The following is a 22633-nucleotide window of genomic DNA, read 5'->3' as shown; positions in this document are numbered from 1 at the left end:
CCGAGGAAACTATGCTGTACACATTAAACAAATTCCACTAGCTTCCACAGCATCCTCGAATATATCTAATCAGACTCAGGAGATTTATCTGCCTTCATACGCCTGAGAACATCCAGTACATCCTTGACCACAATACACACTGTCCTCAAGACATCACCATTAAGAGTTCCATGTTTCCTCGCCTACAAGCCTGTGTGGGAGAAAAGCTGTATTACTCATCTGCAAGAACCTTGTTGGGATCATAGCATGGAACACTGACTACTTGTCTGCTCTCTATTCGAGACACGAAAGATAATTTTCCACTTGTTTGTTGTAACAGTAACCTTATGAGATTGAGAAACAACTTGATTTGTTCCCTCGACAGTGTAAAATAATCAGATGCTCATTAAGGAAGATGAATATTAAAAGGATGAATCTGGAACTATTGCCTTCATTTCAAGACAAAGGAACAGTTCAGACAAATGAGGAGTAAGATGAGAAAATATGCACGTTCGGCCACTTTTGTTTTCAATCTTTGGAGCATGATGTAGGTGTAGGTGCTGAGAACAACCTAAATGTCTTGTAGGTGAATCACTATAGGTTGACATGCGGGCACAAGAATCAATGAGAAAAGCAAATAGTATTTGGTCTTTATTGCAAGAGGCAGAGTATAAAACTGGAGACATCTTGCTCCCATTATTTCAAGCCCTGGTAAGATTCTGGAAAACTGTCAACAGGTTCAGTCTCCTGAGCTAGCAGAGATTTCTTCCAGATGGAGTGCAGCAAAGATGCATCATACTGGTGGCTGAGACATTGGCTTGCCATACAAAATCAGACTAAGCCATCAAGTACAAGTATGAGAGGCGATTTCACTGAAACACACAATTCTAACAAGGCGGGAAGAGGGGAGGTGCCATGATTAACTATTCCTCTGTCTGCACTGTCCTCTGTCCCGAACAATTAAACTAAGTGGTCGGCCATTCAGGACTGATGAGATGTATCTACAGGGGATAGCTCTCTCAGATCAGCCTGAATGGTACAGCAGGTGTAGTTAGCCAAATGGCCTCCTCCTGCATTAAGTCTCAATATTATGAATTTCATCCTTCGGGACATAGTGAATTATTGGAATCACCAACGGCTAAATGCAGATGCTGAATCACTAAAAATGTTCAAAGCTGAGACTCTACAATCCAGCACCTGTGGTTGAGGAATGGGAGGATAGATCACAGAGATCTTGCTGTGTAAGAAGGAACTGCAAATGCTGGTTTAAACCGAAGATACACACAAAAAGCTGGAGTAACTCAGCGGGACAGGCAGCATGTCTGGAGAGAAGGAAAGGGTGACGTTTGGGGTTGAGACCCTTCTTCAGACATCACAGTGATCTTGCTGACTGGTGGAAGCAGTGTCAGGTCTGCATTTGCTACATTTGCTCCCTCTGTCCCAACAATGAAACTTCGGGCACTGTGAGACTGTAGGTGTAGGGTTAACGATGAATTTGAACATCTATTTATCGCTAGTATAAAATATTTCCAGGAAGTTCAGTAACCATAGGACAAATGTTAAGATAAAGCTGTCGCTAGCCAGATCTACACCAGTATAATTCAAGAACCTTCTAATTATTCCCAGTGTTCATATTCCACAAAGCCCTGCAACTTTTTATACCTCAAATGTAAATCCAATTCTGTTGCAGGCTATTGAATCTATTTTTATCATCCTTCTAGTTGGGGGATTCCAGATCATTTTTGCTGCCCACCTAATTCTTCAGAGATTTTTTAAAAATGCAACAAATTATAATCTGAAGTGCTTTACCTGAAAGCGGTGTGTAAGATTAAATAATAACTTTCAATGGGAAGAGGATATGTACAGAATATGTGCTTGAACAACATGGAATAGCAGGGGAGTGGAGATGACCACTTGCTTCCTTCCAGCGTGATTCTGCAACATGGCCAACTCTCTGTTCCAAATCATGTTGTGTTAAAATCCATACAAATGATAACATTAAGATTTTTAAACATTAATTATGCAATTGAGAATGAGGTTTATAATTATACTCCCCTTCAACTGAGTAACTTCTACTTATCACAACTGCTGGCTGGTTGAGAAAACCTTCGCTTGGGGAACTTTTCACAGACATTGAGGAGTTTATGTCCATTAATAACACAATCTCACAAAATGACCCGTCAGAAAAGATACCTGGATTCTACAAATTTCACCGTTTCAAACCAAGACATGGGCCTGAATCACAAATATTGGCATGATCATTAAAAATGGTTAATAATTCCTACTAATAAATTATTTATGGTTTATAAATGTTAAAATATCTTTATAAAATGGTCCAGTTATCGTGTGAGAAACTAGCTAAATACTATAAATGAACTGAACTAATGAATCTGATCTCACTATGGTAACAATTGGGTTTAAGAGATAATACTGTTGTCACAATGACACGAGAATGAAGTGCGTTTAGCAGCCTCTCTGGTGAAATGGCCACTGGCCTAAGACAGGTTGGCTACTCTGAACACACGGTTGCGAGGAAGAGCCTGTGCTGGCTACCGTGTACAAAGGAAGAACATGCCTGCTATGTTGGTGGAGGACCCTGATAGCGGAGCGTCAGGTAGAAAGAACGTGCAAAATTGTTGACCACACTACAGCTGTCATGTTCCTCGATGAGCGGCAGTAGGAAGGCGAGTAGCAGTAGCAGGAGTAGGAGCAACTGAAGAGGGAGCGCTGCACAGCAGGCCCGAGATAGATAGCTGCATATCCCTCCTGGCACCTACAGGGAAACAAAGCAGAGAGAAAAACTGGTTGCAATGCATAACATTCAATTCCAGTCAAAACGCAGAGGGATCTTAAAGTGTATTTGTTTAGCATAACCAATTATCAAGCTTTATAATACAGTATTCATAAAATATTAAATATTTGCATTTAGTTAAACATGGCCACAAACCATTTAGGTTTCTGCTTATTATTGTCATGTGTGCTTCTTCTTCTTTTTGTGCATAGGCTAAAGTTGTAGGACAACTTGTTCTATTTCATCTTATTTGATTGTGTACGCCAGGTTGATTGCATTTGTCGAAACAGGGCAGACTATGTGAAGGCTACAATCTCCGTCATCTGAGTGAACTATCCCCTGTAGATACTTCTCATCAGTCCTGAAGTTGGTATCCCCACCATGTGAGATACAGTGAAAAGATTTGTTTTGTATGCTATCCAATCAGATCAGATAATTCCATTCATAAATACAATTGTCAAACTCAAGTACCATATGTAGAGCAAAGGGAAAGATTCACAATGCAGAATATAGTTCTCAGCATTGTAGCATCAGTTCCATAGACAGAGTCCAATGTCCGCAATGGGGTAGAGGTAAATCAGAAGGTAGCCTGATTACAGAGGGGAAGAAGGTGTTCTTGAGTTTGGTGCTGTGCACTTTTCAAGCTTCTGTACTTTCTGCCAGAAGGAAGCGGGGAGAATAAATGAGAGGGTGGGACAAGTCTGCAGCTGCCACTGATGCCTCATTCACCATGTCCATACTCCAGCCAAATGTGTAATCATTTAAAAACAGGGAGATGGAGGCTGACATTATCAAACAAATCCCACACAAGGGTGAGCCAAGAACTCCGATCCAACACTTTGCACAGAAAGCTTGATTCATGAAAAACAAGTAACACTTTCAAATCAATTTTTCAGATCTGAGTGTCTGCGTCCAACAATTATTGTCCCCCCTTCTGTCCTTGGTTCAATCTTCTGATCTTCTGCTAAAGAAATCCTACAGCGCTGTTGGGAGTGAGTTCCAGGCTTTTGACCAGTTGAAGCAATGGCAATATCTTTCCAGAATGGGGTAGTGTACAGTTTGGAGTGTCACCTGCAGATGGTGGTGTTTGAATAAGCTAATGGCCCTTGTCCTTCCTGGTCACTGAGTTTGTGGGTTTCAGTAGAAAGACCAGCCAGACAATAGACATTAGGTGCAGGAGTAGGCCATTCGGCCCTTCAAGCCAGCACCACCATTCAATGTGATCATGGCTGATCATCCACAATCAGTACCCCGTTCCTGCCTTCTCCCCATATCATCCCCTGACTACGCTATCTTTAAAGAGCTCTATTCTAACTCTCTCTTAAAAGCATCCAGAGAATTTGCCTCCACTGCATTCTGAGTCAGTAAACTCTACAGATTCACAACCTTCTGTATGAAAGTTTCTCCTCATCCCCGTTCTAAATGGCTTACCCCTTATTCTTAAAGTATGGCCCCAGGTTCTGGACTCCCCTAACATCGGGAACATGTTTTCTGCCTCTAGCATGCCCGAACCCTTATTATCTTATATGTTTCAGTAAGATCCCCTCTCATCCTTCTAAATTCTAGAGTATACAAGCCCAGCGGCTCCATTCTCTCAGTATATGACAGTCCCGGCATCCCGGGAATTAACCTTGTATACCTACGCTGCACTCCCTCAATAGCAAGAATGTCCTTCCTCAAATTTGGAGACCACAATTGCGCACAATATTCCAGGTGTGCTTTCACTGGGGCTCTGTACAACTGCAGATGGACCTCTTTGCTCCTATACTCAACTCATCTTGTTATAAAGGCCAACATGCCATTCGCTTTCTTCACTGCCTGCTGTACCTGCATGCTTACTGTCAGTGAATGATGAACAAGGACACCCAGATCTCATTGTACTTCCTCCTTTCCTAACTTGATTAGATAAACATCTCTGGAGAGAAGGAATTCAAGAATATCTTTTTGGACAATCTGAGGGCGCCTTGAAAGTAAATGCAGTGATGTGTTTTCTGGATCACCACATCAGTGCAAAACACACCATGTCAACATAAGATCACCTTGTCTAGGTAACGTTTCTCACCAACTACCCTATGTATTCCATTCATAACTTTGTCTACCCTCAAACACTTGCTCACAGGAAAACAAAAAAAATTTATTCAAATCAAACACAAAGATTTAAAGAAGTGTAATTACCTTTCTAAATTCATCAACTTCATTTTGGCTTTGAACCTGCAGAAACAATCACAAACAAAGGAGAAAGAGTGAAACAGAGCAGATAGTCAGTGAAACAGAGCAGATAGTCCGTGCAGCGAAGAAGCAGTGGGGGCAAAGCTGCAATGACCAAGTTATTACAATCTCTGATGCCTTATGTAAATGAGCAAGGGCAGCAATTATTTAGTTCCAACATTATAACAGGTAATAACTGCATTGGTTGTTCTGTTAAAAGTTGCAACAACCTTCATTTGCTTCCATGCAAATAGATATCTGAATAGATTTTTCTGGACTTTCTGAGGAGGCTCCGCTCTTTCAACTTCTACAGTCGTGTGCTGGGGCAGCAGGGGGAAGGCCGCGGACACCAACAGGATTAACAGGCTCATCAGGAAGGCTGGCTCCATCCTGGCGGTGGAGTTGGATTCATTGGAGATGATCTTGGAGGGGAGGATGCTCCTCAAAATGCGGAGCATCCTGGACAACACAGCTCACCCTCTGCATGACACACTGGTCAACCTGAGGAGTACCTTCAGCAACAGACTGGTTCCACCAAGATGCAGCACAGAACCTTTTGCCCTGTGGCTATCAAACTGTACAACCCCTCCCCCTTCTGTCATGTGGTAGACTGACTCCCCTCTCCCCCTCTATCCTTGCACATTTCCAATCCTGGACTTTCCACTCATCACTTTAATTCCATGTATCTTGTGTTCTATGACTGTTGGCTGACCAATTCCCTCCCGGGACAAACAAAGTTGTTGTATTGCTTTAGGGAAGTTGGATAAAACATACCAAATTATTCACTGACATACAAGAACATCATATTGGGACTACACGAGTCAAAGAGCTGTATAGTATAGAACCAGGTCTTTCGGCCCAACTCGTCCACGCTGACTAGGATGTCATTATAGGCTAGTCCCACTGGCGTGCATTTGGCCCACAGCCACTAAATTCTTCCTATCCATATATCTGTCCAAATATCCTTGGATCATCATGGGATTGGTTCTATAGCTTCCTCTGGCAGCTCATTCCAGATAGGGATTACATTCAGTAAAATGTTCCGCCCGAGGTCCCTACAAACTTGGCATCTATGCCTTTTACAATCCTCTACTTGGGAAAAAGACTGAGCGTTCACTTATATCCATATCTCTCATGATCTTGTACAGTTCAATGAGGTCACCCCTCAGCCTCCTACATTCGAAAGAAAAAAGACCCAGCCAATCCCAATTCTCCCTATAACTCAAGCCGAGGTGAATCATACCTACACCTTTTCTAACAATGACATCCTTCCTATATCTGGGCGACCAGAACCACAGTCACCGTCCAAGTATGGTCTCACCAATGACTTGTACAGCTGCTTCATGAAGTCCCAAGATAGTAGAGAGTTACAGAGAAAGGAACCACTTTGAATACTTGACCCACAAAGAACCAAGAAATAAAGAACGACTGAATGTTCAAAGCTCCATTACTCCAATGTAGAGTTGGGATCTGACACTAAAGTGGGTGGTATTAGAGAGAAAAGATGGTCATCGGTGGGATATTGATCAGCTGGGCAAGTAGCCTGAGAAATGGCTAATGTAATTTAATATGGATAAGTGTGCGGTGTTTTTTGGGAAGTCAAGGTAGGACCTTGATTGTGAATGGCAGGGTCGTGGATCAGAGGGATTGAGGAGAACAGGTACATGGTTTCCTGAAAGCAGTGTCACAGGTAGATAGGTAAAGGTAGCTGTTGGTACTTTGACCTTCATCAGTCAGGGTATTCAGTATAGAGGTTGGAATGTAATGTTACAGTTGTACAAGACATTGATGAGAACATATTTGGAATAGTGTTTAAGAAGGAACTGCAGATGCTGTAAAATTGAAGGTAGACAAAAATACTGGAGAAACTCATCTGTGAGGCACCATCTATGGAGCGAAGGAAATAGGCGACATTTTGGGTCAAAACCCTTCTTCAGACTGATGTGGGGGTGGGGGAAGAAGAAAGGAAGAGGCGGGGACAGTGGGCTATGGGAAAGCTGGGAAGGGGAGGGGAAAGAGGGAGAAAGCAGGGACTACCTGAAATTGGAGAAGTCAATGTTCATAACGCTGGGGTGTAAACTACCCAAGGTGCTGGGGTAATGAGGTGCTGCTCCTCCAATTTACGGTGGGCCTCACTCTGTGCCATGGTGGAGGCCCAGGACAGAAAGGCCGGATTGCTTCGCCCAACACCTCAGCTTGGTTCGTAATAACCAACCTGATATCCTGGTGGCTCACCACTTCAACTCCCCCTCCCATTCCGAATCCGACTTTTGAGTCCCACCATAAACTGGAGGAGCAGCACCTCATATTTCGCTTGGGTAGCTTACACCACAGCGGTATGAACATTGACCTCCAATTTTAGGTAGTCCCTGGTTTCTCCTTCTTTCCCCTCCCCTTCCCAGCTCGCCCACACCCCCGACTGCTCCTCTTCCTTTCCTCTTCCCACCCTTGCCCACATCAGTCTGAAGAAGGGTCTCACCCGAAACGTTGCCTATTCCCTTCGCTCCTTTGGAATAATGTGGTCAGTTTTAGTCATGGTGTAACAAAGGTGGAAAGAGCGCCGAGAAGATTTACGAGGATGTTGCCAGGACTCAAGGGTCTGAGTCTGAGCGATACTTTGGGCAGCCTTGAACTTTATTCCTTGGAGTGCAGGAGGCTGAGGGATGATCCTATAGAGTTGTATAAAATCATGAGAATAGATAGGGTGAATGCAGGTTTGACCCAAGGTAGGGGAATCAAGAACAGGTGACATATCTATAAAGGTGAGAGGGGCAAGATTGAATAGAAACCTTAGGCTGGTGAGTGTGGAACCAGGTGCCAGTAGTTGAGGCAGTTACTATAACATAATTTAAAAGATGTTTGGGCAGGTACGTGGATAAGAAGGATTTAGGATAATACGAGTCAAACGCAAGCAAATGTGACGTGTTTAGATGGGTCAGCATGGATGGGAATGGCCAAAGGGCCTGTTTCCGTGCTGTAAGACTGATATCTAACACCAGAGGTTTTGGTTAGAAAGTCCATTACGCGCAAAGAAACCAAAACCAGTGAAGCGTTTTGAGAGTGAAATTGGTGGAGTTCCTGTGAGCCGTGTCAGGACATACCAGGTATTCTCCCGCCTCACACAGCTTCGCCTTGTACAAGCTCCAGCGATATCGCAAATCTTCCAGCTCTTTCACTTCTCCATTCACAGCGGCGTACTCTGCACTTTTCAGCTCTTCAAAACTCTTCTGACCATGAGGGACATGACTGTTCAGCACCTGGAAATAAGCCGTCATTCACTTGAGAAAAGGATCAAAGCTTTCATCACTCTCCACTCCCAGAGGCAGCAGGGCTCTCCCAGTAAAGACAGAAACAGTGTGGAAATTGGCCCTTCAGCACAACTTGCCCACACGTCCCAGCTACACTAGTCATAGAGTGATACAGTGTGGAAACTGGCCTTTCAGCCCAACTTGCCCACACCAACCAACATGTCCCAGGTACACTAGTCCTAACTGCCTGCGCTGGGTCCATATCTGTCGAGTCCTCCGAATCTTTCCAACCCTCCACTCAGCAGGTTAGGCAGCAGAGTGGGCAGTGGCTGGCCCCAGTCTTACTGACAGCCATGTCACTGATCGCCCCCGTCCCACTGACCGCCCTGCCACTGACCATCACTGACCACCCCGTCCTCACTGACACCCTGTCTGACCGCCCCCGGCCGACATCACATGGAAATATGAAATACGAAGCTAATGCAGTTGCTGGCATTGTCCACGCAAACAACTGGCCATTCTTCACTTACCTTCAGACCTTGCTTCCTGCTCTTCCTCTCCTTGCTGCTCCAGGGATTTGGGGCAGCTAAAATGTTTGTTAGTTTCTGATCTTCAGTTTTTAGCCAATCTTCAAACTTCTTCATCAACAGCTTGTGATCAGCAAGGTCTTGATTATTCATCTATCAGCAAACATCAGAAACCATTGGAGCAGGATTCACCGCAATTAAAGGTTTCAAATGTCTTTTATTGTTAAGTGTAGCACAGTAAAAGGGTCAATCAGCTAATCATCGACCAAAACCCATTAAGCCAGCCCCCCTCGTCCATCAAGCCAGTTTCCCTGCCTTGCACTGTCCACGTAGTTTCACATGCTTACACTCACAGACCAAATTCCCATCATTGGCTAGATCTACACTTCATGCTGTCTTGGACAAACAGACTATATAATCAAAGATGTCCCACGCCGGTCATTCATTCCTTCCCCCCCACTCCTGTTTGGCAGAAGGTTTGAAAGGGCGAATCACCAAACTCTGGGACAACTTCTTCCCCTCTATTATCAAGCTTCTGAATGGTCTTTCCGTAAGCTCGGACACTGCTCCACTGCTGTTATCTGCCATCATGGCCAACATGGTTTAGATGGTGCTAATACCTGTATTTGTCGCCTCCTCTTCATCAGGAGGTCAGTGAGGAACTCTCGTTGCCACACAGCCTCCCTCAGCTCAGTGCTGAACGTTGCCGTCTGCTCACTGCTGAAGATGCTGCTCATCATCCCCTCAAGGCCCTGAAACCTGCCGAGCTGCACCTGGAGCTCACTGCTGCACGTGAGGTGGGTCTGGGAAAAAGAACCACAAGCCAATGATCAGCTGGCAGCAAACAAGACATTTATTCGGCAAGTTACAGCTTGAAATCCTGGAAACAATCTCATTTGCAATTTACATTACAGATCTTGAGAAGATCGTCTCGACCCGAAACGTCAGCGAGACCTTCGCTCCATAGATGCTGCCTCACCCGTTCAGTTTCTCCAGCATTTTTGTCTACATTACAGATCTTGAAGATCATTCAAAGTATGGAATGATGAAATACAGATTGTGAGGAAGGTTGTTAAACAGCAGGACATAGCAGTCTGATGAACGGTCCCAACCTGAAACATCACCTGTCCATGTTCTGCAGAGACAATAGATAATAGGTGCAGGAGTAGGCCATTTATGCCCTTCGAGCCAGCACCGCCATTCAATGTGATCATGGCCGATCATCCATGAACACCCCATGTCACTCCAGCACTCCGTTTCCATGTTCTCCAGAGATGCTGCCTGATGATAACTGCGGACAGGTCTACATTAAAAAAAAAAGGTAGCTCCTTCCAGATGAGCTGAGGTCCGCGGTCATAATGGCGTTCAGCGCCTAAAATCCCCGCATGGTCTCCACCCCCAGATGTTTTATGGACCATGTGTAATGGGGATGTCCACAGGGTATCCGAGCGCAGTACGATCCCCATGTGCTCCATCAGTTTGAACTCTTCCTTGGCGATGCGCAGCATGTCGGGCGGGAGCCGGCGCGCCCGAGCGTGTAATAGCGGTCCCGTGGTAGGGATATGATGCACTACCCCGTGCTTGAGGGTTGCTGCGCGGAAACAGGGGGTGAGTAGCTCTGGGAACTCCACGAGCAGGGTGGCATACGAGCCCTCGACCTGAGCCACCACGTTCAGCTGCGGGCTGGGGGGGTTCTGCGGGTTACGGGGTCCTGGGGCTGGGGCCCGCCGGTGGAACGAGGCACCTGCCCCGTATGGCCACCAGGAGTGAAAAGTCCCGCTGGAAGTCTGCACCCAGCAGTGGCTGGGCCACGTCCGCAACGGTAAAGGTCCAATCGTATGGGCGGGAGTCAAAGTTGAGGGATAGGGTCAGCGTCCCATAGGTGCGGATAGCACTACGGTTGACGGCAGTCAGGACAGGGCCTCGCTTGCCAGCACGGGTGTCCAACCCAGTCGGGGGGAGGATGCTGACAATGACCTGAGTTGACCAGGAAACAAAGTCCTGAATGGCGGTCTTGCACGTAGAGGCGGTTGTTTAGGCCGATCGCGAAAGCCATTACTGACAATCGGCCGAGACATTTCCCGCAAACGTGCAGGGGGGGGGGGGGGCAGCTTACCCCGGTCTCTGGTGGGCAGCTGCGGTAGCAGAGGGTCGGGCATCTCTGTGGGGCTGCTGGCGCACGGGCGCAGACACTCGGCGTATGGACCCGCCGTCCTGCTGTTTCGCGAGCCACAATTCGTCGGCCCGCTCGGCGAGCTGCATAGGGTCTGTGAAGTTGCTCTAGAAACGCCTGCTCAAAAAGCAGGCAGGGTCGATGGCCGTCCATCAACGTGAGCATCTCGCTCATCAAGGCGGACGGTTTCCGATCGCCTAGGCCGTCCTTGTGGAGCAGGCGGGTGGTGCGATCTCGGCGGCTGAGCCCGAAGGTATGGTGCAGTAGGGCCTTGAAGCCCTCGTGCTTGCCGATGGCCGGTGGGTTTTGTAGGTGGGGCAGCAACCACGTGGCCGTCTCTTTGCTGAGCGCCCTGACCACATAGAAATATCGGGTGGCGTCGGCAACGATATTTCGAAGGTGGAACTGGGCCTCTATGTGGGCGAACCACACTTAGAGGCTGCTCTGCCCAGAAAACAGGCAGTTCCAGGCCCACGGCGTTTTGCTGGGGGAGCTGGGTGTCGGGGATGTTGAGAGTCCGAGTACCGATCGGACTAACGGGGTCACCAGTTTGGCAAGTCGAAACAGTCAGGTATAACAAAGTTATTTATTTTTAAACGAAAATAAAGTGATTACCCGAGTCGATATTGACAGCCAAAATAAACGATGCTCACTCCAACCGCGTGGAGCTCGAATGAATGGTTTTACATAAAACCAGCAAAAAAGCTCCCCCACTCACGTGACCGTGTTAGCCAATAGCGAGGGTTCCACATTACCAGGGCCACCACTAGGTGCCACTACGGCAGCATTGATGAACAGTGTGGCCTTGGGGTTCAAGTCCATTTCTCCCGGACAGTAGCAGCAGAAGAAGATAGAGTGACAAAGGTTTATGGTATGCATAATGTATTCATACATATTCATGTTTATGTTAATGAGTTCGATATAAGCAGAGAATGCTGGGTAATAAATCTCTCTCTCTCGTGATCCAGGCAACCAGTGTGTAAGTCTAGTTCTACATTCTGTCGTCCAGAATATGACAGTTTGCTTGCTTCATCAATTGGGGCATCAAGTATAAAAGTGGGAAAGCCATGTTGCAGCCTTTCGCGCCGTCGAAATCTGATCGGTCCGAGTCAGCATGGATTTATGAAGGGGAAATCATGCTTGACTAATCTTCTGGAATTTTTTGAAGATGTAACTAGAAAAATGGACAATATCTGTCCGCTGGCCAAAAATAAACTATTTGATCATCTGACTTGCCAGCTTTGGGCCTATAGTACTGCAAGTCATGCTTTGTTTCACATGCTGTCTTTACTCAAGGACAAACCTGAATGTCACCTATTCCTTTCTTCCAGAGATGCTGCCTGACCCGCTGAGTTACTCCAGCTGTTTGCGTCTATCTTCGGTTTAAACCAGCATCTGCAGTTCCTTCTTACACCTCAATGCTGAGGAACAGCAGAGAATCCATTGTGCTTGTTTTGGATAAAGCAGCTTCTCACAGGGTGTTCAATAACCATATCAGAACAGATACATAGATACAGAGACAATAGGTGCAGGAGTAGGCCATTCGGCCCTTCCAGCCAGCGTCGCCATTCACTGTGTTCATGGCTGATCATCCACAATCAGTACCCCGTTCCTGCCTTCTCCCCATACCCCTTGATTCGGTTAGCCCCAAGAGCTTTATCTAAATCTCTCTTGAATGCATCCAATGAATCGGCCTCCACTGCCCTCTGAGGCAGAGAATTCACTAATTCACAACTCTGTGTGAAAAAGTTTTAATCTGATAAACGGGGTGTAAAAGACTCTTGGTGGTTGGCATGGATACGGTGGGCTGAAGGACCTGTTTGTGGCCTCCAACTGATTAAGGCATCGGGAATCAATCGGATTTACCCTCCAATCCCAGGGGGTTGCTGGGATCTATAATTGAACCCTTTTTTCTAATTCTACTTCCCATCAAAAATTCATTGAATATTGAAGAGCTTTTTTCATATTTTCACAGACATCTTCTAACTGCACTTTTTATCTTGCCATTGTATTTTTAACTTTCACCATACACCTATATTCGTCTCTGCTTTCTGCTGCCTGTATTACCTGAATGTGCTGTATGTGGGATTTGGTCAGCGTTTCATCGCTGGTGTCCAAGGAAGAGTCCAGCAGATTCCTGCTGCTGTTCCTCCATTGCTCAAACTCTTTCAGCAGCCCCTGAAAGCCATGGCGAAGATTCTCTCCTAATTGACTGCATCTCTTCATTATCTTGCCTTTCACTCTGAAAGGAACAAAAAGTCAGATGTGTTGAATTTAATTTGACAAATTGAAAGGACAGAATTCAATAAGAAAGAACTTTATTTATCTGCCAATAGTCATAAAACACAAGATCCATGAAATTGAAGTGACGAGTGGAAAGGATTGGAGATGTGCAAAGATTGGGAGGTGGGGGGAAGTCCGTCTACCCCACGACAGAAGGGGGAGATGGCCACAGGGAAGGAGGATCTCTTGTGGCGTTCTATACTGCATCTTGATGGAACCAGTCTGTTGCTGAAGGTACACCTCAGGTTCACCAGTGTGACATGGAGTGGGGGGAACAGTATTGTCCAGGATGCTCCGCAGTTTGAGGAGCATCCTCCCCTCCAAGACCACCTTCCATGAATCCAACTCCGCCCCCAGGCCAGAGCCAGCCTTCCTGATGAGTTTGTTGATCCGCAGCCTTCGCCCTGCTGCCCCAGCACACAGCAGCGAAGAAGATGGCACTGGCTGCTACCGATTGGTAGAACATATGCAGCATCTCACGGCAGAAGTTGAAGGAGGGGAGCCTTCTGAAAAAGTACAGCTGGCTCTGTCCCTTCTTGTACAGGGCCTCAGTGTTCCTGGACCAATCCAGTTTACTGTCCAGGTACACGCCAAGGTATTTGTACTCCCTGGTAAACTGCACATCCACACCTTTGATGAAGACAGGGGACAGGGGTGTTTCTCTACCAAAGTCCACCACCAACTCCTTAGTCTTATCAATGTTGAGCTGCAGGTGATTTTCAGCCCACACCACTCTATAAAGTTGTTGACTACACCTCTGTATTCGCCCCCCCCCCCCCCCCCCCCCCCCCCCTCTCACTGATGCAGCCCACAATTGCAGAATCATCTGAAAACTCACATTCTTATAATTACCTTCCTGTCCTGGGCCTCCTCGATTGCTACATTGAGGCAACATTGGCTTCACAATTCGCAACTCTTCAATCCTTCTGTTTCACACCTTGTTTTAATCTCTGGCCTTTGTTCCAATTATTTGCCTATCAACCCCCCCCACATAACCACAATGAATAATAGTTTGTAAGCACCGTCAAACTTTGGAACCAAGCCTGTGATTTCACCTGTTATATTCCCGAGTGGCGTTCAGGACCTTAGCAGAGAGATCTTCATTCTGTGTGAATCTGCCAAGTTCTTTCAGTTCCAGTTGAAGATTTTCCACGCTTGATTCCTCTGTTAAAACTGAAGATCTGGTGATCTAAATCAGAAAAGGAACAAGCTTAGGTGACAATGGAGATGTTTTGCTCAGACTGAAAAAAGCTGAGGGTGATACGACCCACAAAATCAGTGCCCACTGTACTTGAATTCTGCCCTGTCATTAACTCAGACTGGGGAACAAAATCCTTGCACTGTGTTCGTCCGTGCTTTCTGTTTTCTTCATAAATAAGTAATCTATAAGTCATCAAAATACAATGGCAAAGATTTAAAGATCGCATCGGTGAATTGCAACAATTGTAATCCTGGTCTGGCACAAAAATAAAACGGGGAAGGCGGCTCAACTGTGGCTAACGAGGGAAATTAGGGATAATGTTAAATCCAAGGAAGAGGAGGGCAGAGGAAGCAGCAAAGCTAGGAGAAGCAAAGGGAGCAGGCCAGGGGAAGCAGCAAAGCAGAGGACTGGGAGAAATTTTGAATTCAACAGAGGAAGACAAAGGGTTTAATTAAGAGGGGGAAAACAGTGCATGAAAGAAAGCTTGCAGGGAATATAAAATCAGATTGTAAAAGTTTCTTTAGATATGTGAAGAGGAAAAGAATCGTGAAGACAAATGTAGGTCCTTTACAGTCAGAAAAAAGGTGAATTTATAATAGGAAGCAAGGAAATGGCTGACCAGTTAAACAGGTACTTTGGTTCAGTCTTCACTAAGGAAGACACAAACAATCTCCCAGAAATACTAGGGGACTGAGGATCTTGCGTGACGGAGAAACTGAAGAAAATTCACATTAGTCAGGAAATGGTGTTAGATAAACTGTTGGGACTGAAGGCAGATAAATCCTCAGGGCCTGATGGTCTGCATCCCAGAGTACTCAAGGAGGTGGCCCGAGAAATTGTGGATGCATTGGTGATCATTTTCCAATATTCTCTCGACACTAGATCAGTTCCTGTGGACTGGAGGGTAGCCAATGTAACCCCATTTCTTAAGAAAGGAGGGAGAGAGAAAACGGGGAATTATCGACCAGTTAGCCTTACATCGGTAGTGGGGAAGCTGCTTGAGTTGATTATTAAAGATGTCATTTGGAAAGCAGTGAAAGGACTGGTCAAAGTCAGCATGGATTTATGAAGTGGAAATCATGCTTGACTAATCTTCTGGAATTGTTTGAGGATGTAACAAGTAGAATGGATAAGGGAGAACAGTGGATGTGGTGCATCTAGACTTTCAAAAAGCCTTTGGCAAGGTCCCACACAGGAGATTAGTGTGCAAAATTAGAGCACATGGTTTTGGGGGTAGCATATTGACATGGATAGAGAACTGGTTGGCAGACAGGAAGCAAAGAGTAAGAATTAACGGGTCCTTTTCTGAATGGCAGGCAGTGACTAGTGGGGTGCCGCAAGGCTCAGTGCTAGGACCCCAGTTATTTACAATATATATTAACAATTTGTGCAGAGAGTAGTGCGTTCTGCCGAACGCACTATGTGAACTACACTGGCCCCCCTGCAGGAATTATACACCAGGAGATGCAGATCCAGAGCCAGCAACATTATGGGGGACCCCTATTACCGCAGCAAAGGACTATTCCAGCTGCTACAGTCAGATAACATGAGACGGAGTTTCTTCCCGCAGGCCAGCAGGATTGTAAACTCTTATCTCACCAGGGACTAATTTACTGTACTAATTTACTGTTGTGTTGTGTCTATTTAAAATTGTTTTTTCTAACATGTAAATACTGATTCTGTTCTATTCTGTTCTGTTGTTTTGCACAATCCGCAGGCATTGCCACTTTCATTTCACTGCACATCTTGTATGGTATCTGAATGGTGGGCGATTAGGTAAAGGGAAGATGCAACAAGACCTTTGTGTCATGGTACATCAGTCATTGAAAGTAGGCAGGTACACCAAAATGCTGGAGAAACTCAGCGGGTGCAGCAGCATCTATGGAGCGAAGGAGATAGGTAACGTTTCGGGCCGAAACCCTTCTTCATATTTATCTGCATTAAACTTCATCTGCCATGCATCTGCCCACTCCCCCAACCTGTTCAAGTCACCCTGCAATTTCATAGCATCCTCTTCACAGTTTACACTGCCACTCAGCTTTGCGTCGTCTTCAAATTTGCTAATGTTACTTTTAATCCCTTCATCTAAATTATTCATGGATATTGTAAATAGCTGTGGTCCCAGCACCGAGCCTTGCGGTACCCCACTAGTCACTGCCTGCCATTCTGAAAGGCACCCGTTAATCCCTATTCTTTGTTTCCGGTCTGCCAACCAATTTTCTATCCATGTCAGCTCTCTACCCCCAATACCATGTGCTCTAAACTTTGCCAACTAATCACCTAATCAAAGGCTTTCTGAAAGTCCAGGTACACTACATCCACTGGCTCTCCCTTGTCCATTTTTCTAGTTACATCCTCAAAAATTTCCAGAAGATTAGTCAAGCATGATTTCACCTTCGTAAATCCATGCTGGCTCGGACCGACCCTGTTACTGCTATCCAAATGTGCCGCTATTTCATCTTTTATAATTGACTCCAGCATCTTCCCCACCACCGATGTCAGGCTAACTGGTCTATAATTCTCTATTTTCTCTCTCCCGCCTTTCTTAAAAAGTGGGATAACATTAGCTTCCCTCCAATCCACGGGAACCGATCCTGAATCTATAGAACATTGGAAAATTATCACCAATGCTTCCACGATTTCTAGAGTCACTTCCTTAAGTATCCTGGGATGCAGACCATCAGGCCCTGGGGATTTATCAGCCGTCTACCCAACACCATTTCCTGCCTGATGTGAATTTCCTTCAGTTCCTCCGTCACCCTAGGTCCTCTGGCCACTAGTACATCTGGGAGATTGTTTGTGCCTTCTTTAGTGAAGACACATCCAAAGTAACTGTTCAACTCGTCTGCCATTTCCTTGTTCCCCATAATAAATTCACCTGTTTCTGTCTCAATGGGACCCACATTTGTCTTAACTTGTGGTCTCTACATTGGCTAGGTCAAGCACAGACTAGGAGACTGCTTTGTCGAGCACTGTAATCTGCCCACAGTGACCAGCTGGATATCCCGGTTGTGAGCCATTTTATTTCCCCTCCCATTCCCACATCGATTTGTCTGTCCATGACCTCCTCCACTGCCAGAGTGAGGGCAATCGCAAACAGCACCACATTGTCCACCTGGTGATTCTACAACCCAACGGCATGATCATTGATTTCTCCAGTTTCAGACAATCTTCAAGGTCTTTCCAAAGTGCCCAAAATAGGTTGCATTATTCCAGCTAAATTTAGCCAGGCATTTAGAAGATTTAGTATAAGTTGCTTTGTTTTGGATTTCAATTACCCATTTACAAAACCGTGTGTCCCTATACATTGATGAGGGAAAGCCAGAGGAGGCCAAAACGTAAGCAGGAGGGCATGTGGGAGGGGTCAACAATATACGACAGTTTGGTGCTAGGATTGGGCCAACAGTTTGATGTGGTGAGTCAGTTGCAAATATTGGAGAACAACCAGGAGTGTTGGAATTGTTCAGCAATGGGCCGCTAAATAATGGGTGATCTGAGACAAGGTGAAGCTTACGAACAAATCAGGAATAATGGCAGACAAAATGCTGGAGTAACTCAGCAGGACAGGCAGCATCTCTGGAGAGAAGGAAAAGGTGACGTTTCGGGTCGAGACCTTTCTTCAGACTTATGTCAGGGGAATGGGCAGGACAGAGACAGAATGTCGTCGGAGACAATAAGACTGGCGGGAGAACTGGGAACGGGGAGGGGATGGAGAGAGAGGGAAAGCTATCTGAAGTTAGAGAAGTCAATGTTCATACCGCTGGGGTGTAAGCTACCCAAGCGAAATATGAGGTGCTGTTCCTCCAATTTGTGCTGGGCCTCACTCTGACAATGTAGGAGGCCCAGGACTGAAAGTTCAAATTGGGAATGGGAGGGGGAGTTGAAGTGCTGAGCAACCGGGAGATCAGGTAGGTTACGACAGACTGAGCGGAGGAGTTCAGCGAAACGATCGCCGAGCCTGCGCTTGGTCTCGGCGATGTACAGAAGTTGACACCAGGAACAGTGGATACAGTAGATGAGGTAGGAGGAGGTGCAAGTGAACCACTGCCTCACCTGGAAAGACTGTTTCGGCCCTTGGATGGAGTCGAGGGGGGATGTAAAGGGACAGGTGTTGCATCTCCTCTAGTGAGAGCCTTATTTATAATGGTACAGAGGAGATCCTAGTGAGACCCTCATCTATAATGGTATCAGGGAGACCCTAGTAAGAACTCATCTATAACAGAATCTGAAATAGTGGTAGCGCAGGAGAAACTTAACTCCAAGGTGAAATGCAATGTTGTGGTCTAATTTAAATCAGTCAGTGGCAATGGGGAGAGGTGACCAGAGAAAGGCATGACGGCAGTGACTTTGCCTTCCCTACAAAAGATCTGGTCAATGGAGCTGAAACATTTAGGGTTTCAAAGCAACGTCCAGCTTTTGACATCCCCCTATCCCGATTCCCAGTGGCCAAAAGCAATGACCTGCTTCCCCCAAAACAAAGCTTACCAGACACTGTCGCCACACAATCTCAGGCTCATTCTCATCAGGAGGTTGTATATCCAGGGTCCGTAATCGGTCTAATAACTCGGCCGCTTCTCTCTCCAATTGCTCAGCCCTGGACTGGTACTCCAGCAAGGACTGCCTTTCCAACTGCAATGGGCCTTCCGCCTGTCGACACTTCAGTTTCAGCTTCTCCCAGTCCGTCCTCAGTTTCTCCAGGTCTCTGACGACATTCTCCGCTCCTTTGGGGGATGTGTTCCGTATCACAGCTTCAGCTTGGGTCTGCAGATTGTCCAGCTCTCCTTCCTTGCTGCTGAGAGTGTCGCACAACTCCTGAAAACGTTTGGGATGAAGTTTACGTGAAGTATATGATTCGCTGCGGTTTTGAGTGTAGAAGCTGTAGATCGTCATGGCGTTTTGGAGACAATAACTCCAGAAACAACTATACTACAAAAGCAGCATTCTGCTTCTTCCCCCCCACTGCCCATGGCACACAAACAACTCGAGCTCATCTGGGCAGGCCAGGGTGTGCTCCTACACCATGGGGATTCACATCCTACAATACGGCAGCAGGGAGGACACATACACAGAGGAGAATGAGGAGAGAAAGACCAAGGTACATGGATAGGAGAGGATCTGAAGGACATGGGCAGGTGGAACTAGAATAGATGGGGCATCTTGGTCAGTATGGGCAAATTGGGCCAAAGAGAAACACAGAACCATAGAAAATAGGTGCAGGAGTAGTCCGTTCAGCCCTTCGAGCCAGCATCACCATTCAATATGATTATGGCTGATCATCCAAAATCACTACCCCGTTCCTGCTTTTTCCCCATATCCCTTGATTCCTTTAGCCCTAAGAGCTAAATCTAACTCTCACTTGAAAACATCCATAGAATTGACCTCCACTGCCTTATGTGGCAGAGAATTCCATAGATTCACAACTCTCTGGGTGAAAAAGATTTTTCTCATCTCAGTCCTAAATGGCCTACTCCTTAATCTTAAACTGTGACCCCTGGTTCTGGACTCCAACATTGGGATCATTTTTTCTGCATCTAGCCTGTCCAATCCATTAAGAATTTTACATTTTTCTATAAATCTCCTCTCATCCTTCGAAATTCCAGTAAATACAAGCCTAGTCGATCCATTCTTTCATGTCAGTCCCGCCATCCCAGGAATTAACCTGGTGGCCCTACGCTGCATTCTCTCAATAGTAAGAATGTCATTCCTCAAATTAGGAGACCAAAACTGCACACAATACTCCAGGTGTGGTCTCACCAGGGCCCTGTACAACTCCTTGCTCCTAAACTCAAATCCTCTCACTATGAAGGCCAATATGCCTTTAGCTTTCTTTACTGCCTGCTGCACCTGCATGCTTACTTTCATTAAAGGATGTGCAAGGACACAATAAAGAGAAATTATGAAAATAAGGCCACAAAGGTGATTAATCAATTCACCTCCAAAGGAAATTGACCTGGAGACATTGCAAAATAGATTAAGGATATGATTAAGCTAGAGTGTGTTCCAAAAAGATTCACAAGAAAGTTGCCTGGATTGGAAGGCTCCAGTTGCATGGCTGGGTCTGTTCTAGCTGAAGTAAAGGAGGCTGAGAGGTGACATGCATCATAAAACAGTCCAGAGCAAGAATTTGCCCTTTGCCCCATTGTATTTGTGTTGAACATGACGACAAATGAAATTAATCTCGTCAGTCTGCACATGATCCATATCCATCCATTCCCTGCATATCGGTGTGCCCATCTATTAGTCTCTTAAACACCACTATCACATTTGCTTCCACCATTACCTCTAGCATTATGTCAAGCATTATGTTCCATTTTGGTCACCCAACTGACAAGCTACACAGAGACTGAATGGTGGTAAATAAAATCCCACGATCAAAATCAAGGACAGAGCAGCAAGTCTCCAATCTGTGGTGGGTGAGTGCTAGAATCAATTACAAAAGGCATCATGTTGTTCAAGAAGGAACTGCAGATGCTGGAAAATCGAAGGTACACAAAATTGCTGGAGAAACTCAGCGGGTGCAGCAGCATCTATGGAGCGAAGGAAATAGGCGACATTTCGGGCCGAAACGTCGCCTATTTCCTTCGCTCCATAGATGCTGCTGCACCCGCTGAGTTTCTCCAGCAATTTTGTGTACCTTACAAAAGGCATCATAACAGAAGATTTAGAAAGCAGTTGGAACAGGAAAATACATTTTACCCACCATGAGCCCAAAACAGGAACATCATTAATTCTTTGTTTGGTCATTAATTAAGAGACCAAAGAAATGGTATTTGCCCTCTACAGAAGAAATGTCTTTGTCGGAGACACAAGACATTGCAGCATCTGCAGTTTCTTGCACCTCCAAGTCCCTCTCGCTGTTTAATAGTCACCTCTTTACAGATACACATAGTTGTGAAGTTGAAAGCATTGTTTACCCGCAGTTCCCGGAGTGATCCATCCAGGTGATGCTTGCTGCTCTTGTGTGTCATGCAACGGTCGTACTTTTCTGTCATTAACTGCAGCCAGTTTTGGAATCTCTCCCAGTTGTCCAGATAAACCTGATGCTGCTGCACAATTCCTTCCAAATTCGTCACCTTTTGCTGAAATATGAACACGATTTGAAATCTTAGTGGATTCATTACACACATCAATCCAATTATTTATTTCCACAAGTAACCCCCCCAACTTTCAACCGACTTGATCAGATCCCCCCACTTCTATGAGTGAGTTGGAGGCAGTCACATCTTTCAAGGTGCTGTTGCCACCTCCCTTTCAACAGGCTGATGTTAAACTCACCGGCTCTGCGGACTCTTTCAATGGGTCAGACCTTCCGAGCTATAACGTTAATTTTTTACTTTCTGGTATTCATAGAATCACTCCGCACAGAAACAGGCTTCAACCCAACTCATCATGTTAAACAATCTGGTCAATTGTCTTATTTTTGTCCCAAATCTCTTTTAACCTACCTCTTGTAGATTAGTGTGTATCTATTAGATTAGAGATAGTGTGTATCTCTTTCTTCTATGTTATATATTATATATATATATATCTATATTACGAAATCTCTGTTCTTGACCGCTTTTGGCCGTCTGTGCTGCAATTTCCCAGAGAACGCCGCCACCTAGGGCCATCATTTTTGGCCACCTTGCTCAGAGCCCCCCTCCGCCGCATGTGTGCCGAGGATTTTTCCCGTCAATGAAAAATGAGAGAGATATTAATGTTTTTACAAATTTCCCCATTCTCTCTGCAGCCCCCACTGGCGGCAGGGGGGAGGGACTATAAAACCAGGAAGTGGTGTGCCTCACTCACTCTTCAAGATGGAGGAAGGCAGAGGGTCACGTTTCTCTGAGCTGTGAATAACACTGAACACATGTCTACTCAAATGTGAGTGCCCTTAGTGGTTCTAAAATGCTTGCAAAAAGTGTCTATTGGTTCTAAAATATTTGCAAAAAGTGTCTATTGGTTCTAAAGCTTGCAAAAAATGTCTCTATTGGTTCTAAAATGTTTGCAAAAAGTGTCTATTGGTTCTAAAGCTTGCAAAAAAATGTCTCTTTTGGTTCTAAAGCTTGCAAAAAAATGTCTTTTGGTTCTAAAAGCTTGCAAAAAATGTCTATTGGTTCTAAAGCTTGCAAAAAAAATGTCTATTGGTTCTAAAAGCTTGCAAAAAAAGTCTCTATTGGTTCTAAATGTTTGCAAAAATGTGGGATTGGCTATAAAAGCCAGAAGTGGTGTGCCTCTATTGGT

At 45.6% G+C, this 22633-nt stretch overlaps 1 protein-coding gene across 1 annotated transcript in view; it reads right to left on the bottom strand.

Moving 5' to 3' along the window:
- Window positions 1-617: 617 nt before the first annotated feature.
- LOC129700106 (nesprin-3-like) overlaps window positions 618-22633 on the bottom strand; it is a 30240-nt gene continuing 8224 nt past the window's right edge. The window contains exons 5-13 of the mRNA XM_055640307.1: window positions 21325-21489; window positions 18896-19222; window positions 14265-14398; window positions 12994-13168; window positions 9374-9556; window positions 8757-8906; window positions 8080-8235; window positions 4946-4981; window positions 618-2752 (exon numbers count right to left, since the gene is read on the bottom strand). Of these exons, the coding sequence (XP_055496282.1) occupies window positions 2558-2752; window positions 4946-4981; window positions 8080-8235; window positions 8757-8906; window positions 9374-9556; window positions 12994-13168; window positions 14265-14398; window positions 18896-19222; window positions 21325-21489 (1521 nt within the window). The 3' untranslated portion in view covers window positions 618-2557. The remainder of the gene's footprint in view (window positions 2753-4945; window positions 4982-8079; window positions 8236-8756; window positions 8907-9373; window positions 9557-12993; window positions 13169-14264; window positions 14399-18895; window positions 19223-21324; window positions 21490-22633) is intronic.

Source organism: Leucoraja erinacea, chromosome 9 (assembly GCF_028641065.1).
Source record: "Leucoraja erinacea ecotype New England chromosome 9, Leri_hhj_1, whole genome shotgun sequence".
NCBI lineage: Eukaryota > Metazoa > Chordata > Chondrichthyes > Rajiformes > Rajidae > Leucoraja > Leucoraja erinaceus.
This window is presented reverse-complemented; position numbering and strand designations above follow the sequence as displayed.